The sequence below is a fragment of the Mustelus asterias genome, chromosome 9, assembly GCF_964213995.1.
Source record: "Mustelus asterias chromosome 9, sMusAst1.hap1.1, whole genome shotgun sequence".
Lineage (NCBI taxonomy): Eukaryota > Metazoa > Chordata > Chondrichthyes > Carcharhiniformes > Triakidae > Mustelus > Mustelus asterias.
The window spans coordinates 68,306,081-68,328,231 of NC_135809.1; the positions used below are offsets into that span (position 1 = coordinate 68,306,081).

Here is a 22,151-nt window from a genome sequence, read left to right on the forward strand (position 1 = left end):
CATACAAAATGCACCCCCGTCGACACGCACGCATATAAACTGCACCCCCGTCAACAAACACGCATATAAAGTGCACCCCCGTCGACAAACACACATATAAACTGCACCCCCGTCGACAAACTCGCATAAAAACCACACCCCCGTCAACAAACACGCATATAAACCGCACCCCCGTCAACAAACACGCATATAAACCGCACCCCTGTCAACAAACACGCATATAAAGTGCACCCCTGTCAACAAACACACATATAAACCGCACCCCCGTCGACAAACACGCATATAAACCGCACCCGTCAACAAACACGCATATAAACCGCACCCAGGTCAACAAACACGCATATAAACCGCACCCCCGTCGAAAAACACGCATATAAACCGCACCCGTCGACAAACACGCATATAAACCGCACTCCCGTCAACAAACACACATATAAACCGCACCTCCGTCAACAAACACATATAAACCGCACCCGCCAACAAACACGCATATAAACCGCACCCCCGTCAACAAACACACATATAAACTGCACCCCTCAACAAACACGCATATAAACTGCACCCCGTCAACAAACACACATATAAACCGCACCTCCGTCAAAAAACACACAAATACACCGCACCCCCGTCAACAAACACGCATAAAAACCACACCCCCGTCAACAAACACACATATAAACTGCACCCCCCTCAACAAACACGCATATAAACTGCACCCCCGTCAACAAACACGCATATAAACCGCACCCCCGTCAACAAACTCGCATATAAGCCGCACCCCCGTTAACAAACACGCATATAAACTGCACCCCCGTCAACAAACACACATATAAACTGCACCCCCGTCAACAAACACGCATATAAACTGCACCCCCGTCAACAAACACGCATATAAAGTGCACCCCCGTCGACAAACACACATATAAACTGCACCCCCGTCGACAAACTCGCATAAAAACCACACCCCCGTCAACAAACACGCATATTAACCGCACCCCCGTCAACAAACTCGCATATAACCCGCACCCCTGTCGACACGCACGCATATAAATTGCACCCCCGTCGACAAACACGCATATAAACTGCACCCGTCGACACGCACGCATTTAAACTGCACCCCCGTCGACAAACACGCATATAAACTGCATCCCCGTCGACAAACACGCATATAAAGTGCACCCCGTCGACATGCACGCATATAAACTGCACCCCCGTCGACAAACACGCATATAAACTGCACCCCCGTCGACATGCACGCATATAAACTGCACCCCCGTCGACAAACACGCATATAAACTGCACCCCCGTCGACATGCACGCATATAAACTGCACCCCCGTCAACAAACACGCATATAAACCGCACCCCCGTCAACAAACACGCATATTAACCGCACCCCTGTCGACACGCACGCATATAAACTGCACCCCCGTCGACAAACACGCATATAAACTGCACCCCTGTCGACACGCACGCATATAAACTGCACCCCCGTCGACAAACACGCATATAAACTGCACCCCCGTCGACAAACACGCATATAAAGTGCACCCCGTCGACATGCACGCATATAAACTGCACCCCCGTCGACAAGCACGCATATCAACCGCACCCCCGTCAACAAACTCGCATATAAACCGCACCCCCGTCGACACGCACGCATTTAAACTGCACCCCTGTCGACACGCGCGCATATAAACCGCACCCCCGTCGACAAACACGCATATAAACCGCACCCGTCGACAAACACGCATATGAACTGCACCCCCGTCGACAAACACACATATAAACCGCACCCCCGTCCACAAACACACATATAAACTGCACCCGTCGACAAACACGCATATAAACTGCACCCCCGTCACCAAACATGCATATAAACCGCACCCCCGTCGACAAACACACATATAAACCGCACCCCCGTCGACAAACACGCATATAAACTCCACCCCCGTCGACACGCACGCATATAAACTGCACCCCGTCAACAAACATGCATATAAACCGCACCCACGTCAACAAACGCGCTTATAAAATGCACCCCCATCAACAAACACGCCTATAAACCGCACCCCCGTCAACAAACACGCCTATAAACCGCAACCCCATCGATATACACGCATATAAACTGCACCCCCGTCGACAAACACGCATATAAACCGCACCCCCATCAACAAACACGCATTTAAACTGCAACCCCGTCGAAAAACACGCATATAAACCGCACCCCCGTCAACAAACTCGCATATAAACCACACACCCGTCGACAAACACACATATAAACCGCACCCCGTCAACAAACACGCATATAAAAAGCACCCCCGTCAACAAACCCGCATATATACCGCACCCCCGTCAACAAACACACATATAAACCGCACCCCCGTCAACACGCACGCATATAAACTGCACCCACGTCGACAAACACACATATAAACCGCACCCACGCCGACACGCACGCATATAAACCACACACCTGTCAACAAACTCGCATATGAACTGCACCCCCGTCGACAAACACGCATATAAACTGCACCTCCGTCGACAAACTCGCATATAAACCGCACCCGTCAACAAACTCGCATATAAACCGCACCCCGCGACACGCACGCATATCAACCGCACCCCCGTCAACAAACTCGCATATAAACTGCACCCCCACCGACAAACTCGCATATAAACTGCACCCCCGTCGACAAACTCACATATAAACTGCACCCCCGTCAACAAACACGCATATAAACTGCACCCCGTCACCAAACTTGCATATAAACCGCACCCCTGTCGACAAACACGCATACAAAATGCACCCCCGTCGACACGCACGCATATAAACTGCACCCCCGTCAACAAACACGCATATAAAGTGCACCCCCGTCGACAAACACACATATAAACTGCACCCCCGTCGACAAACTCGCATAAAAACCACACCCCCGTCAACAAACACGCATATAAACCGCACCCCCGTCAACAAACACGCATATAAACCGCACCCCTGTCAACAAACACGCATATAAAGTGCACCCCTGTCAACAAACACACATATAAACCGCACCCCCGTCGACAAACACGCATATAAACCGCACCCGTCAACAAACACGCATATAAACCGCACCCAGGTCAACAAACACGCATATAAACCGCACCCCCGTCGAAAAACACACATATAAACCGCACCCGTCGACAAACACGCATATAAACCGCACTCCCGTCAACAAACACACATATAAACCGCACCCCCGTCGACAAACACGCATACAAAATGCACCCCCGTCGACACGCACGCATATAAACTGCACCCCCGTCAACAAACACGCATATAAAGTGCACCCCCGTCGACAAACACACATATAAACTGCACCCCCGTCGACAAACTCGCATAAAAACCACACCCCCGTCAACAAACACGCATATAAACCGCACCCCCGTCAACAAACACGCATATAAACCGCACCCCTGTCAACAAACACGCATATAAAGTGCACCCCTGTCAACAAACACACATATAAACCGCACCCCCGTCGACAAACACGCATATAAACCGCACCCGTCAACAAACACGCATATAAACCGCACCCAGGTCAACAAACACGCATATAAACCGCACCCCCGTCGAAAAACACGCATATAAACCGCACCCGTCGACAAACACGCATATAAACCGCACTCCCGTCAACAAACACACATATAAACCGCACCTCCGTCAACAAACACATATAAACCGCACCCGCCAACAAACACGCATATAAACCGCACCCCCGTCAACAAACACACATATAAACTGCACCCCTCAACAAACACGCATATAAACTGCACCCCGTCAACAAACACACATATAAACCGCACCTCCGTCAAAAAACACACAAATACACCGCACCCCCGTCAACACGCATAAAAACCACACCCCCGTCAACAAACACACATATAAACTGCACCCCCCTCAACAAACACGCATATAAACTGCACCCCCGTCAACAAACACGCATATAAACCGCACCCCCGTCAACAAACTCGCATATAAGCCGCACCCCCGTTAACAAACACGCATATAAACTGCACCCCCGTCAACAAACACACATATAAACTGCACCCCCGTCAACAAACACGCATATAAACTGCACCCCCGTCAAGAAACACGCATATAAAGTGCACCCCCGTCGACAAACACACATATAAACTGCACCCCCGTCGACAAACTCGCATAAAAACCACACCCCCGTCAACAAACACGCATATTAACCGCACCCCCGTCAACAAACTCGCATATAACCCGCACCCCTGTCGACACGCACGCATATAAATTGCACCCCCGTCGACAAACACGCATATAAACTGCACCCGTCGACACGCACGCATATAAACTGCACCCCCGTCGACAAACACGCATATAAACTGCACCCCCGTCGACAAACACGCATATAAAGTGCACCCCGTCGACATGCACGCATATAAACTGCACCCCCGTCGACAAACACGCATATAAACTGCACCCCCGTCGACATGCACGCATATAAACTGCACCCCCGTCGACAAACACGCATATAAACTGCACCCCCGTCGACATGCACGCATATAAACTGCACCCCCGTCGACAAACACGCATATAATCCGCACCCCCGTCAACAAACACGCATATTAACCGCACCCCTGTCGACACGCACGCATATAAACTGCACCCCCGTCGACAAACACGCATATAAACTGCACCCCTGTCGACACGCACGCATATAAACTGCACCCCCGTCGACAAACACGCATATAAACTGCACCCCCGTCGACAAACACGCATATAAAGTGCACCCCGTCGACATGCACGCATATAAACTGCACCCCCGTCGACAAGCACGCATATCAACCGCACCCCCGTCAACAAACTCGCATATAAACCGCACCCCCGTCGACACGCACGCATTTAAACTGCACCCCTGTCGACACGCGCGCATATAAACCGCACCCCCGTCGACAAACACGCATATAAACCGCACCCGTCGACAAACACGCATATGAACTGCACCCCCGTCGACAAACACACATATAAACCGCACCCCCGTCCACAAACACACATATAAACTGCACCCGTCGACAAACACGCATATAAACCGCACCCCCGTCAACAAACACACATATAAACCGCACGCCCGTCAACAAACACACATATAAACGGCACCTCCGTCAACAAACACGCATATAAACTGCATCCCCGTCAACAAACACACATATAAACTGCACCCCGCCAACAAACACACATATAAACTGCACCCCGTCAACAAACACACATATAAACCGCACCTCCGTCAAAAAACACGCATATAAACCGCACCCCGTCAACAAACTCGCATATAAACTGCACCCCCGTCGACAATCACGCATATAAACCGCACCTGTCAATGCACAGATATAAACTGCACCCGCGTCAACACAGAGATATAAACCACACCCCCATCACAATGGCACCAACGGACCACACTGTCTATAAACATTCAGATGAATGCCACTCAGCCAGGACTGTTATTCCCAATAAAATTGATGGAGAGAATGTCATGCATCCCAATACAGAGAAGAGACTAGTGAACGAGATCACTCAAAGCATAAATCATAATTCCCCAATTTATAGGCTGGACACGTATCCCAGTGCCACAAATACTCCCTATTAGAACATAGAGCATAGAACAGTACAGCACAGAACAGGTCCTTCGGCCCACGATGTTGTGCCGAGCTTTATCTGAAACCAAGATCAAGCTATCCCACTCCCTATCATCCTGGTGTGCTCCATGTGCCTATCCAATAACCGCTTAAATGTTCCTAAAGTGTCTGACTCCACTATCACTGCAGGCAGTCCATTCCACACCCCAACCACTCTCTGCGTAAAGAACCTACCTCTGATATCCTTCCTATATCTCCCACCACAAACCCTATAGTTATGCCCCCTTGTAATAGCTCCATCCACCCGAGGAAATAGTCTTTGAACGTTCACTCTATCTATCCTCTTCATCATTTTATAAACCTCTATTAAGTCTCCCCTCAGCCTCCTCCGCTCCAGAGAGAACAGCCCTAGCTCCCTCAACCTTTCCTCATAAGACCTACCCTCCAAACCAGGCAGCATCCTGGTAAATCTCCTCTGCACTCTTTCCAGCCCCATATTAGTGGGGCAGCACGGTGGCACAGTGGTTAGCACTGCTGCCTCACAGCACCAGGGACCCGGCTTGGGTCACTGTCTGTGTGGAGTTTGCACATTCTCCCCGTGTCTGCGTGAGCTTCCTCCGGGTGCCCCAGTTTCCTCCCACAGTCCAAAGATGTGCGGGTTAGGGGGATTGGCCATGCTAAATTGACCCTTAGTGTCAAGGGAACTAGCTAGGGTAAATGCATGAGGTTATGGAGATAGAGCCTGGGTGGGATTGTGGTCAGTGCAGACTCAATGGGCCAAATGGCCTTCTTCTGCACTGTATGATTCTATTATAAGACTGGACCTGGATCCCAGTGAGGGGAAATTCTCCAGTTTACAGGCTGGGCTCAATGCAACTTTGATGTCAAATCTAAATCCATTATCTTGGTTGATGCAGGTCCCCAGTTTTAGCCCTACAATACCTCTTTCATTGAGTTTATTACAACTAAGTGACATGCAAATCCATTTCAGAGGCAATTTGGATTCTCAGGGTGACCAGCCCGAGTAAGAATGACATTTTCTTTCACTGAAGGCCATTAATTAACGATTTGGGACTTTTTGACAAAACCATAACCTCATGATGACCAGACTAATAATAGCTTTTTATCCCAGGTATATTTTATTCAAATTCACAAATCTCACTGTAAGTTTGAAGTCTCATCATTTGATTATTAGTCCAAGCATCAAGATCAGTAGATCAGAAGCGTTATTCCTCAATGTAATTGTCACACAATCCACATACACTCAACATTATCATAGAATCATAGAAACCCTACAGTGCAGAAAGAGGCCATTCGGCCCATCGAGTCTGCACCGACCACAATCCCACCCAGGCCCTACCCCCATATCCCTACATATTTTACCCGCTAATCCCTCTAACCTACGCATCTCAGTACACTAAGGGCAATTTTAGCATGGCCAATCAACCTAACCCGCACATCTTTGGACTGTGGGAGGAAACTGGAGCACCCGGAGGAAACCCACACAGACATGAGGAGAATGTGCAACCTCCACACAGACAGTGACCCAAGCCGGGAATCGAACCCAGGTCCCTGGAGCTGTGAAGCAGCAGTGCTAACCACTGTGCTACCGTGCCGCCCAATTATGATATCCTCACCTAATAACTCTCCTTCAATATGCCCTGTAGACTTTACATCATCCCATCACTGTATCAACACAGCCATGCTTGACTGCATTGAATAACTGTTTCCACTGTCCACAATACCTGTTCTGCTGAGGCCATGCAGGTGGGAAGCAAGGGGATAACTGGGAACATATATTCCAGTGGATAAATCATTGCCACGAATGCCATCACACTCATTGAGAGTGCATTGTAGTCACGGGACTGCAGCACCACCTGTAAGGAAAAAGAAGGAATGGTTACCATCAAGAAGACATACAACTGCCGCTATACAGTCAGGAAAAGTACTGATGGAGTAGCACAGTGGTTAGCACAGCTGCCTCACACCACCAGGGACCAGGGTTCAATTCAAGCCTTGGGTAACTGTCTGTGTGGAGTTTGCACATTCTCCCGTGCCTGCGTGAGTTTCCTCCGGGTGCTCTGGTTTCCTCCCACACTCCAAAGACTAGCGGGTTAAGTGGATTCGCCATGCTAAATTGTCCCTTAGTGTCAGGGTGATTATCAGATTAATTACGTGGGGTTAACAGAATAGGGCCTGGGTGGAATTGTTGTCAGTGCAGGTTTGATGGGCTGCACGGCCTCCTTCGCACTGTAGGCTTCTATGATTCAGCTAGAACTTATTAAACCAATTCATAGAATCCCAACGGTACAGGAGGAGGTCATTCGGCCCATCAAGTCTGCACCAACCACAATCCCATCCATACCCTATTCCTGCAACCCCACACATTTACCCTGCTAATCCTCCTGACACTAGAGTCAATTTTAGCATGGTCAGTCAACCTAACCGGCACATCTTTGGACTGTGGGAAGAAACCAGAGCACCCGGAGGAAACCCACACAGACACGGGGAGAATGTGCAAACTCCACACAGACAGTAACCCGAGGCCGGAATTGAACCTGGGTTCCTGGCGCGGTGAGGCAGCAGTGCCGCCCCAAATTCCTGATGGTGACACAGCATCAACTTATTAAACCAATTCTTGATGGTGAGACAGCATCAATTTATTAAATACCAGTTTGATAAAATAGAGCTGATGAAATCCCTTCAAACTGTTCAAGCTGACCCAAGCACTGCGTCTCCAGTGCTCCATGCTGAATTTGTTCCAAACAATGTGAAGATCTAGCTCATATCAGCCAATCTACCTGTACTTTAAACTGGTGACCCTCATACTTTTCAGTTGTGTGAGATGGGATTGAATCTCTAACCTTCGTCACTTCACTGTTCATCAGGTCATGTTAAATTGCAGGCCCAGTAATGTCAGGGTTCAGTGTGAACAGGACTGCCCGCTCACTGTTTTGTGCTTTTACTTTCATACCCACCCTGAAGATTCTCAACTCTATCTCACCACCAGCTCTCTGAACACTGTTCCAAAATCATCAGTCTGCCCATCTACAGCCAGCACTCATCAGCAGAAATCTCTTCCAATTAAATATTGCAAAACCTGAGGTCAGTGTGTTTGGTTTCTACTTCAAACTCTGCTCCCCACAGCAACTGACTCCATCAGTTTGAGGCTATACCAGTCTAGTTCACAAGCTTGTCAAATTGAACCCAAGAGAAGCTTCCAGCCTCATGTCGTTCCTACCACTAAGGCCATCCCCATTTCCATCTCTGTAACATCACCAGCATTAGTGATGGTGATCACATCCAGATCCTATTCCTGCAACCCCACACATTTACCCTGCTAATCCCCCTGACACTAGCTGCTATGGAAAGCTATATTTATTCCTTTGTTAACTCCAGGATTGACGAATCCAATGTACTCTGCCCACCTTCTACCTTCTGTAAACTTGAGGACTGCTCCGTGTTTCACACTGGGTCCAATCTCCCCTCTTCCCTGTACTTTCTCACCCATATTGCTTCCCAATTAAGCAATTGATTTTAAAATTCTCACCTTGCTTTAAATCACTCCCCAACCGGCCCCCACCACATCTGTAATCTCCTCCCGCCACACAACCCAACAAGATATTTGCTCAACTAACTCTGCACATTTGATAAACTATAGAAATGTTGTTGGTGATATGGGTTCCTCACCTGCAGGGTTCAGTGTGCTTTGGATTGAGCTGCGACTTACCCCCAATAGGGTAACCAGGCCAGGTGTTAGATTTGGAGGTAGGTGAGCACTTTGGTGATAGTGACCACAATTCGGTTACGTTTACTTTAGCGATGGAAAAGGATAGGTATATACCGCATGGCAAGAGTTATAGCTGGGGGAAAGGAAATTATGATGCGATGAGGCGAGATTTAGGATGCATAGGATGGGGAAGGAAACTGCAGGGGATGGGCACAATTGAAATGTGGAGCTTGTTCAAGGAACAGCTACTGCGTGTCCTTGATAAGTATGTACCTGTCAGGCAGGGAGGAAGTGGTCGAGCGAGGGAACCGTGGTTTACTAAAGAAGTTGAATCTCTTGTGAAGAAGAAGAAGGAGACTTATGTTAAGATGAGACGTGAAGGCTCAGTTAGGGTGCTTGAGAGTTACAAGTTAGCCAGGAAGGACCTAAAGAGAGAGCTAAGAAGAGCCAGGAGGGGACATGAGAAGTCTTTGGCAGTTGGATCAAGGAAAACCCTAAAGCTTTCTATAGGTATGTCAGGAATAAAAGAATGACTAGGGTAAGATTAGGGCCAGTCAAGGACAGTAGTGGGAAGATGTGCGTGGAGTCTGAAGAGATAGGAGAGGCACTAAATGAATATTTTTCGTCGGTATTCACACAGGAGAGGGACAGTGTTGTCGAGGGGAGTACTGAGATGCAGGCTGTTGGACTGGACGGGATTGAGGTTCATAAGGAGGAGGTGTTAGCAATTCTGGAAAGGGTAAAAATAGATAAGTCCCCTGGGCCGGATGGGATTTATCCTAGGATTCTCTGGGCGGCTAGAGAGGAGATTGCAGAGCCTTTGGCTTTGATCTTTATGTCGTCATTGTCTACAGGAATAGTGCCAGAAGACTGGAGGATAGCAAATGTTGTCCACTTGTTCAAGAAGGGGAGTAGAGACAACCCTGGTAATTATAGACCAGTGAGCCTTACTTCTGTTGTGGGCAAAGTTTTGGAAAGGATTATAAGAGATAGGATTTATAATCATCTAGATAGGAATAATTTGATTAGGGATAGTCAGCACGGTTTTGTGAAGGGTATGTTGTGCCTCACAAACCTTATTGAGTTCTTTGAGAAGGTGACCAAAGAGGTGGATGAGGGTAAAGCAGTTGATGTGGTGTATATGGATTTCAGTAAAGCGTTTGATGAGGTTCTCCACGGTAGGCTATTGCAGAAAATACGGAGGCATGGGATTGAGGGTGATTTTGCGGTTTGGATCAGAAATTGGCGAGCTGTAAGAAGACAGAGGGTGGTGGTTGATGGGAAATGTTCATCCTGGAGTTCAGTTACTAGTGGTGTACCGCAAGGATCTGTTTTGGGGCCACTGCTGTTTGTCATTTTTATAAATGACCTGGATGAGGGCGTAGAAGGATGGGTTAGTAAATTTGCGGATGACACTAAAGTCGGTGGAGTTGTGGACAGTGCGGAAGGATGTTGCAGGTTACAGAGGGAGATAGATAAGCTGCAGAGCTGGACTGAGAGGTGGCAAATGGAGTTTAATGCGGAAAAGTGTGAGGTGATTCACTTTTGAAGGAGTAACAGGAATACAGAGTACTGGGCTAATGGTAAAATACTTGGTAGTGTGGATGAACAGAGGGATCTGGGTGTCCATGTGCATAGATCCCTGAAAGTTGGCACCCAGGTTGATAAGGTTGTTAAGAAGGCATACGGTGTGTTAGCTTTTATTGGTAGATGGATTGAGTTTCGGAGCCATGAGGTCATGTTACAGCTGTACAAAACTCTGGTGCAGCCACACTTGGAGTATTGCGTGCAGTTCTGGTCGCCGCATTATAGAAAGGATGTGGAAGCACTGGAAAGGGTGCAGAGGAGATTTACCAGGATGTTGCCTGGTATGGTGGGAAGGTCTTATGAGGAAAGGCTGAGGGACTTGAGGCTGTTTTCGTTAGAGAGAAGAAGGTTAAGAGGTGACTTAATAGAGGCATACAAGATGATCAGAGGAAATAGATAGGGTGGACAGTGAGAGCCTTTTTCCTTGGATGGTGATGGCTATCACGAGGGAACATAGCTTTAAATTGAGGGGTGATCGATATAGGACAGATGTCAGAGATAGGTTCTTTACTCAGAGAGTAGTAAGGGCGTGGACTGCCTTGCCTGCAACAGTAGTGGACTCGCCAACATTAAGGGCATTTAAATGGTCATTGGATAAACATATGGATGATATTGGAATAGTGTTGGTTAGATGGGCTTTAAATTCATTTCACAGGTCGGCGCAACATCTAGGGCCGAAGGGCCTGTACTGCGCTGTAATGTTCTATGTTCTAATACTACTCAGAATGAAGTAGCATTAATCTCATGATTTGAGTCACAGTTTAGTGTGACTTATTTTTTAATAACATACAAAGCTAAGTTTTGAAATTGAAATAATTGACTTATTTTAGAACAAATGCAGTGTCCCATAAATCAGGTGATAAAACTGGAGAAACCTGGAACCTTTGTCTCCTTTTATCTGTTTAATACATTGAGCATGGAGAGATCATGTTCCTCCTCACCTTGTGTTCCAGTAAGATACAGCTGAGCACCTGGAGGCAGGGCTCAACTCCGAGCAGCTCAAGGGGCAGGTGCAGTGGGAAGTCCACCAGGGAGAAACGGGCCATGTCTGGGAGTGCAAATGTAAGGGCTGGCTGGAGCTCCCGGGGCAAGATCTCCACATCCACCCTCTTCTGGCCTGGGACAGGCACAGGGGAGTGCAGCAGTCTGTAAATCCAAGACTCCATTTCTCGCACATCGTGCAGGATAACACTGGACTTCTCATCCACAGTCAAAGAGCCAGTGAACAGCCTCCACATGGTATCTCTGCAAAACAAAAGAGGAGCCATCTTGTTACATGATAGCATGTTGATGTATGGCAGGAGGAGAGAGTTAGACATTATAACTTTGACCCTCAGGACAATGGCAGGACTGCCTCCCCAAAGCCAGTCCACTATCTACAAGGCACAAATCAGGAGTGTGATTGAATACTCTCCACTTGCCTGGATGAGTGCAGCTTCAACAACACTCAAGAAGCTCGACACCATCCAGGACAAAGCAGCCCGTTTCATTGCTACCTCTTCCACAAAAATTCACTCCAGCCACCACTGACACAGCGGCATCATTATCTCCCGACTCCTAAACTCAATCCCTCGATTGATGAAGGCCAGCACACCATACGCCTTCTTAACCACCTCCTCTACCTGCGAGGCCGATTTAAGAGTCCTATGGACCCAGACCCCAAGGTCCTTCTGATCCTCTACACTGCTAAGAGTCTTACCCTTGATATTATACTCCTTCATCCCATTTGACCTGCCAAAATGGACCACTACACGTTTATCCGGGTTGAAGTCCATCTGCCACTTCTCCGCCCAGTCTTACATCCTATCTCTGTCACGCTGTAGCTTCTGACATCCCTCCAAACTATCCACAACACCACCAACCTTCGTGTCGTTGGCAAACTTATCAACCCATCCCTCCACTTCCTCATCCAGGTCATTTATGAAAATGACAAACAGCAAGGGTCCCAGAACAGATCCCTGGGGCACACCACTGGTGACCGACCTCCATTCAGAAAAAGACCCATCTGCAACCACTCTCTGCTTTCTGCAGGCAAGCCAGTTCTGGATCCACAAGGCAACAGCCCCTTGGATCCCATGCCCTCTCACTTTCTCGAGAAGTCTTGCATGGGGGACCTTATCGAATGCCTTGCTGAAGTCCATGTAAACCACATCTACCGCTTTTCCTTCGTCAACGTGTTTGGTCACATTTTCAAAGAACTCCACCAGACTCGTAAGGCACGATCTGCCTTTGACAAAGCCGTGCTGACTACTTTTGAGCATACTAAACTTCTCTAAATGCTCATAAATCCTGTCCCTCAGGATCTTCTCCATCAACTTACCAACCACTGAGGTTAGACTCACCGGTCGGTAATTTCCTGGGCTATCCCTATTCCCTGGGCTATCCATTTGCCACCTCTCAGCCCAGCTCTGCAGCTTATCTATGTCCCTCTGTAACCTGCCACTTCCCTCCGCACTGTCTACAACTCCACCGACTTTAGTGTCAACCGCAAATTTACTAAACCATCCTTCCACGCCCTCATCCAGATCATTTATAAAAATGACAAACAGCAGTGGCCCCAAAATAGATCCTTGTGGTACACCACTAGTAACTGAACTCCAGGATGAATATTTCCCATCAACCACCACCCTCTGTTTTCTTACAGCTCGCCAATTCCTGATCCAAACCACTAAATCTCCCTCAATCCCATGTGTCCGTATTTTCTGCAGTAGCTTACCCTGGGGAACCTTATCAAACACTTTGCTGAAATTCATATACACCACATCAACTGCTTTACCCTCATCCACCTCTTTGGTCACCTTCTCAAAGAACTCAATAAGGTTTGTGAGGCACGACCTACCCTTCACAAAACCGTGCTGACTATCCCTAATCAAATTATTCCTATCTAGATGATTATAAATCCTATCTCTTATAATCCTTTCCAAAACTTTGCCCACAACAGAAGTAAGGCTCACCGGTCTATAATTACCAGGGTTGTCTCTACTCCCCTTCTTGAACAAGGGGACAACATTTGCTATCCTCCAGTCTTCTGGCACTATTCCTGTAGACAATGACGACATAAAGATCAAAGCCAAAGGCTCTGCAATCTCCTCTCTAGCCTCCCAGAGAATCCTAGGATAAATCCCATCCGGCCCAGGGGACGTATCTATTTTTACCCTTTCCAGAATTGCTAACACCTCCTCCTTATGAACATCAATCCCATCCAGTCCAACAGCCTGCATCTCAGTACTCCCCTCGACAACACTGTCCCTCTCCTGTGTGAATACAGACGAAAAATATTCATTTAGTGCCTCTCCTATCTCTTCAGACTCCACGCACATCTTCCCACTACTGTCCTTGACTGGCCCTAATCTTACCCTAGTCATTCTTTTATTCCTGACATACCTATAGAAAGCTTTAGGGTTTTCCTTGATCCTACCTGCCAAAGACTTCTCATGTCCCCTCCTGGCTCTTCTTAGCTCTCTCTTTAGGTCCTTCCTGGCTAACTTGTAACTCTCAAGCGCCCTAACTGAGCCTTCACGTCTCATCTTTACATAAGTCTCCTTCTTCCTCTTCCTCAGTCGTGTGAGGGAACCTTAGTAAACCACGGTTCCCTCACACGACTGCTTCCTCCCTGCCTGACAGGTACATATTTATCAAGGACGCGTAGTAGCTGTTCCTTGAACAAGCTCCACATTACAATTGTGCCCATCCCCTGCAGTTTCCTTCCCCAACCTATGCCAGCTAAATCTCGCCTAATCGCATCATAATTTCCTTTCCCCCAGCTATAACTCTTGCCCTTTGGTATATACCTATCCTTTTCCATTGCTAAAGTAAACGTAATCGAATTGTGGTCACTGTCACCAAAGATAACTCCTCTAAAGTACTCGAACTATAGCTTTTCCAGTCAATATTTGTAAAGTTAAAGTCCCCCATAACAACTACCCTGTTACTTTCGCTCCTAGTAAGAAGTTTAACAACACCAGGTTAAAGTCCAACAGATTTATTTGGTAGCAAAAGAGGTGTTGTTAAACTTCTTACTGTGTTTACCCCAGTCCAACACCGGCATCTCCACATCATGACTTTCGCTCCTATCCAGAATCATCTTTGCAATCCTTTCCTCTACATCTCTGGAACTTTTCGGAGGTCTATAAAATACTCCCAACAGGGTGACCTCTCCTTTCCTGTTTCTAACCTCAGCCCAAACTACCTCAGTAGACGAGTCCTCATCAAATGTCCTTTCTGCCACCGTAATACTGTCCTTGACTAACAATGCCACACCTCCCCCTCTTTTACCACCTTCCCTATACTTACTGAAACATCTAAACCTTGGAACCTGCAACAACCATTCCTGTCCCTGCTCTATCCATGTCTCCGAGATGGCCACAACATCAAAATCCCAGGTACCAACCCATGCTGCAAGCTCACCCACCTTATTCCGGATGCTCCTGGCGTTGAAGTATACACACTTCAAACCGCCTTCCTGCCTGCCAGTACACTCCTGCGACTCTGAAACCTCATCCATGACCTCACTACTCTCAACCTCCTGTACACCGGAGCTACAATTCAGGTACCCACCCCCCCTGCTGAATTAGTTTAAACCCTCCCGAAGAGCATTAGCAAATTTCCCCCCCAAGATATTGGTACCCCTCTGGTTCAGGTGCAGACCATCCTGTTTGTAGAGGTCCCACCTACCCCAGAAAGAGCCCCAATTGTCCAGGTATCTGAAACCCTCCCTCCTGCACCATCCCTGTAACCACGTGTTCAACTGCTCTCTCTCCCTATTCCTCTCCTCACTATCATGTGGCACGGGTCACAAACCAGAGATAACAACTTTGTTTGTTCTAGCCCTAAGCTTCCACCCTAACTCCCTGAATTTCTGCCTTACATCCCCATCCCTTTTCCTACCTATGTCTTGAGTGCCTATGTGAACCACAACTTGGGGCTGGTCCCCCTCCCCCTTAAGGATTTCGAAAACACGATCCGAGACATCGCGGACTCTGGCTCCTGGGAGGCAACACACCAACCGCGAGTCTCTCTCGTTCCCGCAGAATCTCCTATCCGTCCCTTTAACTATGGAGTCCCCAATGACTAATCCTCTACTCCTCTCCCCCCTTCCCTTCTGAGCAACAAGGACAGACTCTGAGCCAGTGACCTCTACACCGTGGCTTACCCCTGCTAAGTCGTCCCCAGGTTCAGGTATGAACCTGGCTGCTGCACCTCATAATCCACTTGCTGCGATCAAAAACCTCCCAAGTCAGGGATCCCTACATCATTCATGTTATTCAGTTTAGCCTGTCAACAGGAAATGAAACAATACACCATTCAAGCAGACTGGAACTTACTCTATATCAGCTTCTCAGCAAACACACTCCATGGAAAATTCATTGTAGTCTTTTGTAATCAATAAACGAGAGAACAACATTGATTTTGAATATTGAATATAACCTCCATCATGTACACATTATCCCAAAGATCATCGCTTGTCAAGAAGAAGCATTTTCTTCACTAAATTAATTTCAAACATAGGATAGTGTTCAAGCAAGGGTGTCTCGTCAAGGAGACCGGTAGACCTCAAAGCATCAGAAAATAATTTTTAGACTGTCAAGAATAACACAGGTTAGATACAGAGTAAAGGCCCCTCTACACTTTTTTATAATTGCACTAAGACATCTTCATAGGATACTTTCCCACTTGAAATGGGTGAAAACATGACATTAGTTGTTCTAATTACACACTGCTCTGAGAACGGGATCTCTGTTCATTTCACTTCAGCCCCATTTTGTTCTTGGATCTTGCAGCTCTTCAATCAGAATTTCTATTCCCTACTCCCCTCCATCCTAATCAATCAGAACAAGTCAAACAAGGTCAGTTAGCAAATCCCATTCAGGGTCAGACATCACTGACAGCTTCATAATTCCATGCCCTCCTGTGTATGGGATGGTGCAAAATTGTTCCTAACATACCAAGTGTTACTTTAATGCCACTTTAGAGAGTGTAGTCACTGTAATAAAGAACAAAGAAAATTACAGCACAGGAACAGGCCCTTCGGCCCTCCAAGCCTGCACCGACCATGCTGCCCGACTGAATTAAAACTCCCTACCCTTCCGGGGGCCATATCCCTCTATTCCCATCCTATTCATGTATTTGTCCAGATGCCCCTTAAAACTCACCATTATATCTACTTCCACCACCTCCCCCAGCAGTGAGTTCCAAACACCCACCACCCTCTGTGTAAAAAGATCTTGCCTCATACATCTCCTTTAAACCTTGCCCCTCGCACCTTAAACCTATGCCCCCTAGTAATAGAATCATAGAAATAGAATCATAGAAACCCTACAGTGCAGAGGAGACCATTCGGCCCATCGAGTCTGCACCAACCACAATCCCACCCAGGCCCTACCCCCATATCCCTACATATTTACCCGCTAATCTACGCATCCCAGGACACTAAGGGGCAATTTTAGCATGGCCAATCGACCTAACCCGCACATCTTTGGACTGTGGGAGGAAACCGGAGCACCCGGAGGAAACCCACGCAAACACGAGGAGAACGTGCAAACTCCACACAGACAGTGACCCAAGCCGGGAATCGAACCCATGTCCCTGGAGCTGTGAAGCAACAGTGCTAACCACTGTGCTACCGTGCCGCCCATAGAACATTACAGCGCAGTACAGGCCCTTCGGCCCTCGATGTTGCGCCGACCAGTGGAACCAATCTAAAGCCCTTCTAATCTACACTATTCCAATATCATCCATTTTTTAATCCAATAACCATTTGAATGCTCTTAATGTTGACAAGTCCACTACTGCTGCAGGCAGGGCATTCGACGCCCTTCCTACTCTCTGAGTAAACAATTGACTCTTCTACCCTGGGAAAAAGTTTCTGACTATTCACTCTGTCCATGCCCCTCATAATCTTGTAGACTTTTATCAGGTCACCCCTCAACCTCCTTCGTCCCAGTGAGAACAAACCAAGTTTCTCCAACCTCTCCTCATAGCAAATGCCCTCCATACCAGGCAACATCCAGGTAAATCTTTTCTGTACCCTCTCCAAAGTCTCCACATCCTTCTGGTAGTGTGGCGACCAGAATTGAACACTATATTCCAAGTGCAGACTAACTAAGGTTCTATAAAGCTGCAATATGACTTGCCAATTTTTAAACTCAATGCCCCAACCGATGAAGGCAAGCATGCTGTATGCTTTCTTGACTACCTTCTCTACTTGTGTTGACACTTTCAGTGACCTGTGTACCTGTACACCCAGGTCCCTCTGCCTATCAATACTCTTAAGGGTTCTGCCATTTACTGTATATTTCCTATCTGCATTAGACCTTCCAAAATGCATTACCTCACATTTGTACGGATTAAACTCCATCTGCCATCTCTCTGCCCAAGCCTCCAACCGATCTAGATCCTGCTGTATCCTCAAATCCAACCTTTGTGTCGTCCGCAAACTTAGTAATCAAACCAGTTCACATTTTCCTCCAAATCATTTATATATATTATAAACAGTAAAGGTCCCAGCACTGATCCCTGAGGAACGCCACTTGTCACAGCCCTCCATTCAGAAACACACCCTTCCACTGCTACCCTCTGTCAACTATGACCGAGCCAGTTCTGTATCCACCTTGCCAACTCACGTCTGATCCCATACGACTTCACCTTCTGCACCAGTCTGCCATGAGGGACCTTGTCAAAGGCCTTACTGAAGTCCATGTAGACAACATCCACTGCCCTACCCTCATCAATCATCTTCGTCACTTCCTCGAAAAACTCAATCTAGTTAGTGAGACACGACCTCCCCTTCACAAAGCCATGTTGCCTCTTGCTAATACGTCCACTTATTTCCAAGTGGGAGTAAATCCTGTCTCGAAGAATCCTCTCCAATAATTTCCCTACCACTGACGTAAGGCTCACCGGCCAGTAATTACCTGGATTATTCTTGCTACCCTTCTTAAACAAAGGAACAACATTGGCTATTCTCCAATCCTCTGGGACCTCCCCTGTAGCCAGTGAGGATACAAAGATTTCTCTCAGGGCCCCAGCAATTTCCTCCCTTGCCTCTCTCAGTATTTTGGGGTATATCCCATCAGGTCCTGGGGACTTGTCTACCTTCATGTTTCTCAAGAACACCAATACCTCCTCCTCAACATGACTCAAAGTATCTACACACCCTTTCCCAGATTCATCATCCACCAAGTCCTTCTCTTTGGTGAATACTGACGCAAAGTACACATTTAATACCTCACCCATTTCCTCTGGCTCCACGCATAGATTCCCTCTCCTGTCCTTGAATGGGCCAAACCTCTCGCTGGCTACCCTCTTGCTCTTTATATATGTATAAAAAGCCTTGGGATTTTCCTTAATCCTGATGGCCAATGACTTTTTGTGACCCCTTTTAGCCCTCCTTTTACTCCTTGCTTAAGTTTCTTTCTACTTTCCTTGTATTCCACACTTGCTTTGCGTTTTCCCAGCCTGCTAGCCTTGACAAATGCTTCCTTTTTCTCTTTGACTAGGTTCACAATATCTCTCTGAAGGTTTCCAAAACTTGCCATACTTATCCTTCATCCTTACAGGAATGTGCCGGTCCTGAATCCCTATCAATTTACACTTGAAAGTCTCCTACATGCCAGATGTTGATTTGCCCTCAAACATCTGTGCCCAATCTACATTCGTCAGTTCCTGCCTAATATTGTTGTAATTAGCCTCCCCCAGTTTAGCATCTTAACTTAAGGACTGCACTTTTCTTTATTAATGCTCATTTATAAACACTGAGATGATAAATGACCAGATAAGCTGTCAGTGATATGTGGAGAATAAGTCAGCCAGAACTCGGTGTTCTTCGTCCAATTACGCCATGGAATGTTTCACATCCACACGGACAGTTTCATCTCACAAGCCAGTTCCAAAATTCATAGAATCCCTACAGTGCAGGAAGCAGCCGTTCGGCCGACCTAGTGTGCACCAACTCTCCAACAGAACATCACACCCAGGCTCTATCTCTGTAACCCCACCTATTTACCTTGCTACTGCACCTAACCTGCACATCTTTGAACACTAAGGGGCAATTTAGCATGGCCAATCCACCTAGCCTGCACATCTTTGGATTCAATGTACTTTTGCCCCATATCCCTTACACCGTTTGTTCACAATAATCTACAAACCTTCGCTGGCATCAATTGTTGTTTGTGTATAGAAGAGAGTTCCAAAGTTCCACCAGCCTTTCTGTGCACAAGTCTTCTCTAATTTCACTTCTAAAGGGCAGCTGAGGAGCAGCACGGTAGCACAGTGGTTAGCACTGTTGCCTCACAGCGCCAGGGACCCGGGTTCGATTCCCGGCGTGGGTCACTGTCCGTGTGGAGTTTGCACACTCTCCTCGTGTCTGCGTGGGTTTCCTCCGGGTGCTCCGGTTTCCTCCCACAGTCTGAAAGACATGCTGGTTAGGTGCATTGACCTGAACAAGTGTGGTGACTAGGGGAATTTCACTACAACTTCATTGCAGTGTTAATGTAAGCCTTACTTATGACAAAGGTCTGCTCCAAGTTTTAAATGATGTCCCCGAGTCGTGGACTTCCCAATATGTAATTTTAAATCCTATGTGGAAAATTAAAAATTTGATTTTTCTGACAGTATATTAAGTAAAAACATTTTTGCATTTGAATGCAGAAGAAATTTTCATTTTTATAAATGTATAACATGCAAACTTTATTATATATTCAATGTTACTTTGCTGCTTTACTGTCCTACTGTTTTTGCTGGGGTGGCACTAATTTTCAAGTATTAAAACTGGAGTCACATTGGAAACTAGTTTGGGAACCACTATGTCCATTTCTTAATCCCAATTTGAGTGTTAAAAGTTTTCCATTAAAACCACGTTGCCTTTGCTACATGTTTGTCTCACTGCTGCAATTATACGATCCACAACTTCACAGCTGCTACCGGGGGCATATATACAACCCCTTCTACAGGAGTAAATCCCTTTCTATTTCTTAACTCTACCCATATAGTCTCCAATGCTTACTTAGCATTATGCCCTGTAGCCTGATGGGCATTCATAAAGCCTGATAGTTAAAAGGGATAACTCTTTTATCAGGCTAAGGACTGAGAGAGCAGCAAAGAGCAGGATATGCAGCTATGGAACAAACATGGGAATTGACTGGACAGTGGCTGTTGCCGTGCCTTGAACAGACAGTGATTGAATGCTGATCCGTGTGTCATGTTTGAGAGAATTAGGACCTCCTGTCAAAGACACGAATCTCAATGTTCGTGACCAAAAAAAACGGTGATTGATTAGTGCCTGTCCTGTGAGTACGTGGGACTGCAAACATAATGAGTGCCGGCTGGATCTCTATAAGAACAGACATCAGCAGCAGTAACCCAGGACCAACCACTGCAGAAAAAGCAGCAAAACCCTGAGTCTGGGACTTGGAGACATCGGGGGGGGGAGAGTGTCTGAGCAGTTCGGCTCACCATGGGTAGTATCTCCATGTCCAAGTGGTGAGCTCAGATGTTTTGCGAAGTTTGAATACGTTTTGAATATTTGTGTGTATAATGGAGTTGGTTAGAGGTTAGTTAGTTTGTAACAAAGTCAGAAGTTAGTTACTTTGTGTACAATGAAGTTTGATGCCTGGTATAATTTTGTGGTAACTTGGTACAGTACAATAAAGGAGGTTTGTTGCACAATAATTCAAGAGTTTGAGTTTTTATCCACAGCATCAGTTGACCCGTGTTCTGAGGGCAGCAATCCTCTCTCATCACTCATTTCATCCGTATTCACTCAGGTGACTCCTCCCCCTCTACATTTCCCCATCTTTCCTGCAAACTCTCCAACCTGGTAGATTTAATTCCGAGTCAGATCATCTTGTAGTTATGTCTCAGTAACAACCATCATGTCATACGCTCCAAATTGAATTTGTGCTTTAAATTCATTCAATCTGTTACTTATAATCTGAGTTTGTATAAAAGCATTTATTTGGGTTAAATACCCTACCCTGTCTGCTCTGTAGTTTTATACACAGGTTTCCTATTTCCTATTCCTAGCTTAATCATTTTATATAACCTAGTTTCTGACTGTTACTCCACTGCCTATTGTTTGTTTTTGGCCTATTATCTAAACTACCTTTTTTAGTCAAGCCCTCCCCCACTCCCTTTACCAGTTTAAAGTCCGAGCGACTGCCCTATTTCTCCAATCTGGTCCCAATGGCACA

At 46.8% G+C, this 22,151-nt stretch overlaps 1 protein-coding gene across 1 annotated transcript in view; it reads right to left on the reverse strand.

Moving 5' to 3' along the window:
- madd (MAP-kinase activating death domain) overlaps nucleotides 1-22,151 on the reverse strand; it is a 256,584-nt gene that overhangs the window by 196,872 nt on the left and 37,561 nt on the right. Inside the window, exons 3-4 of the mRNA XM_078221357.1 lie at nucleotides 11,904-12,207; nucleotides 7,391-7,522 (exon numbers count right to left, since the gene is read on the reverse strand). Of these exons, the coding sequence (XP_078077483.1) occupies nucleotides 7,391-7,522; nucleotides 11,904-12,207 (436 nt within the window). The remainder of the gene's footprint in view (nucleotides 1-7,390; nucleotides 7,523-11,903; nucleotides 12,208-22,151) is intronic.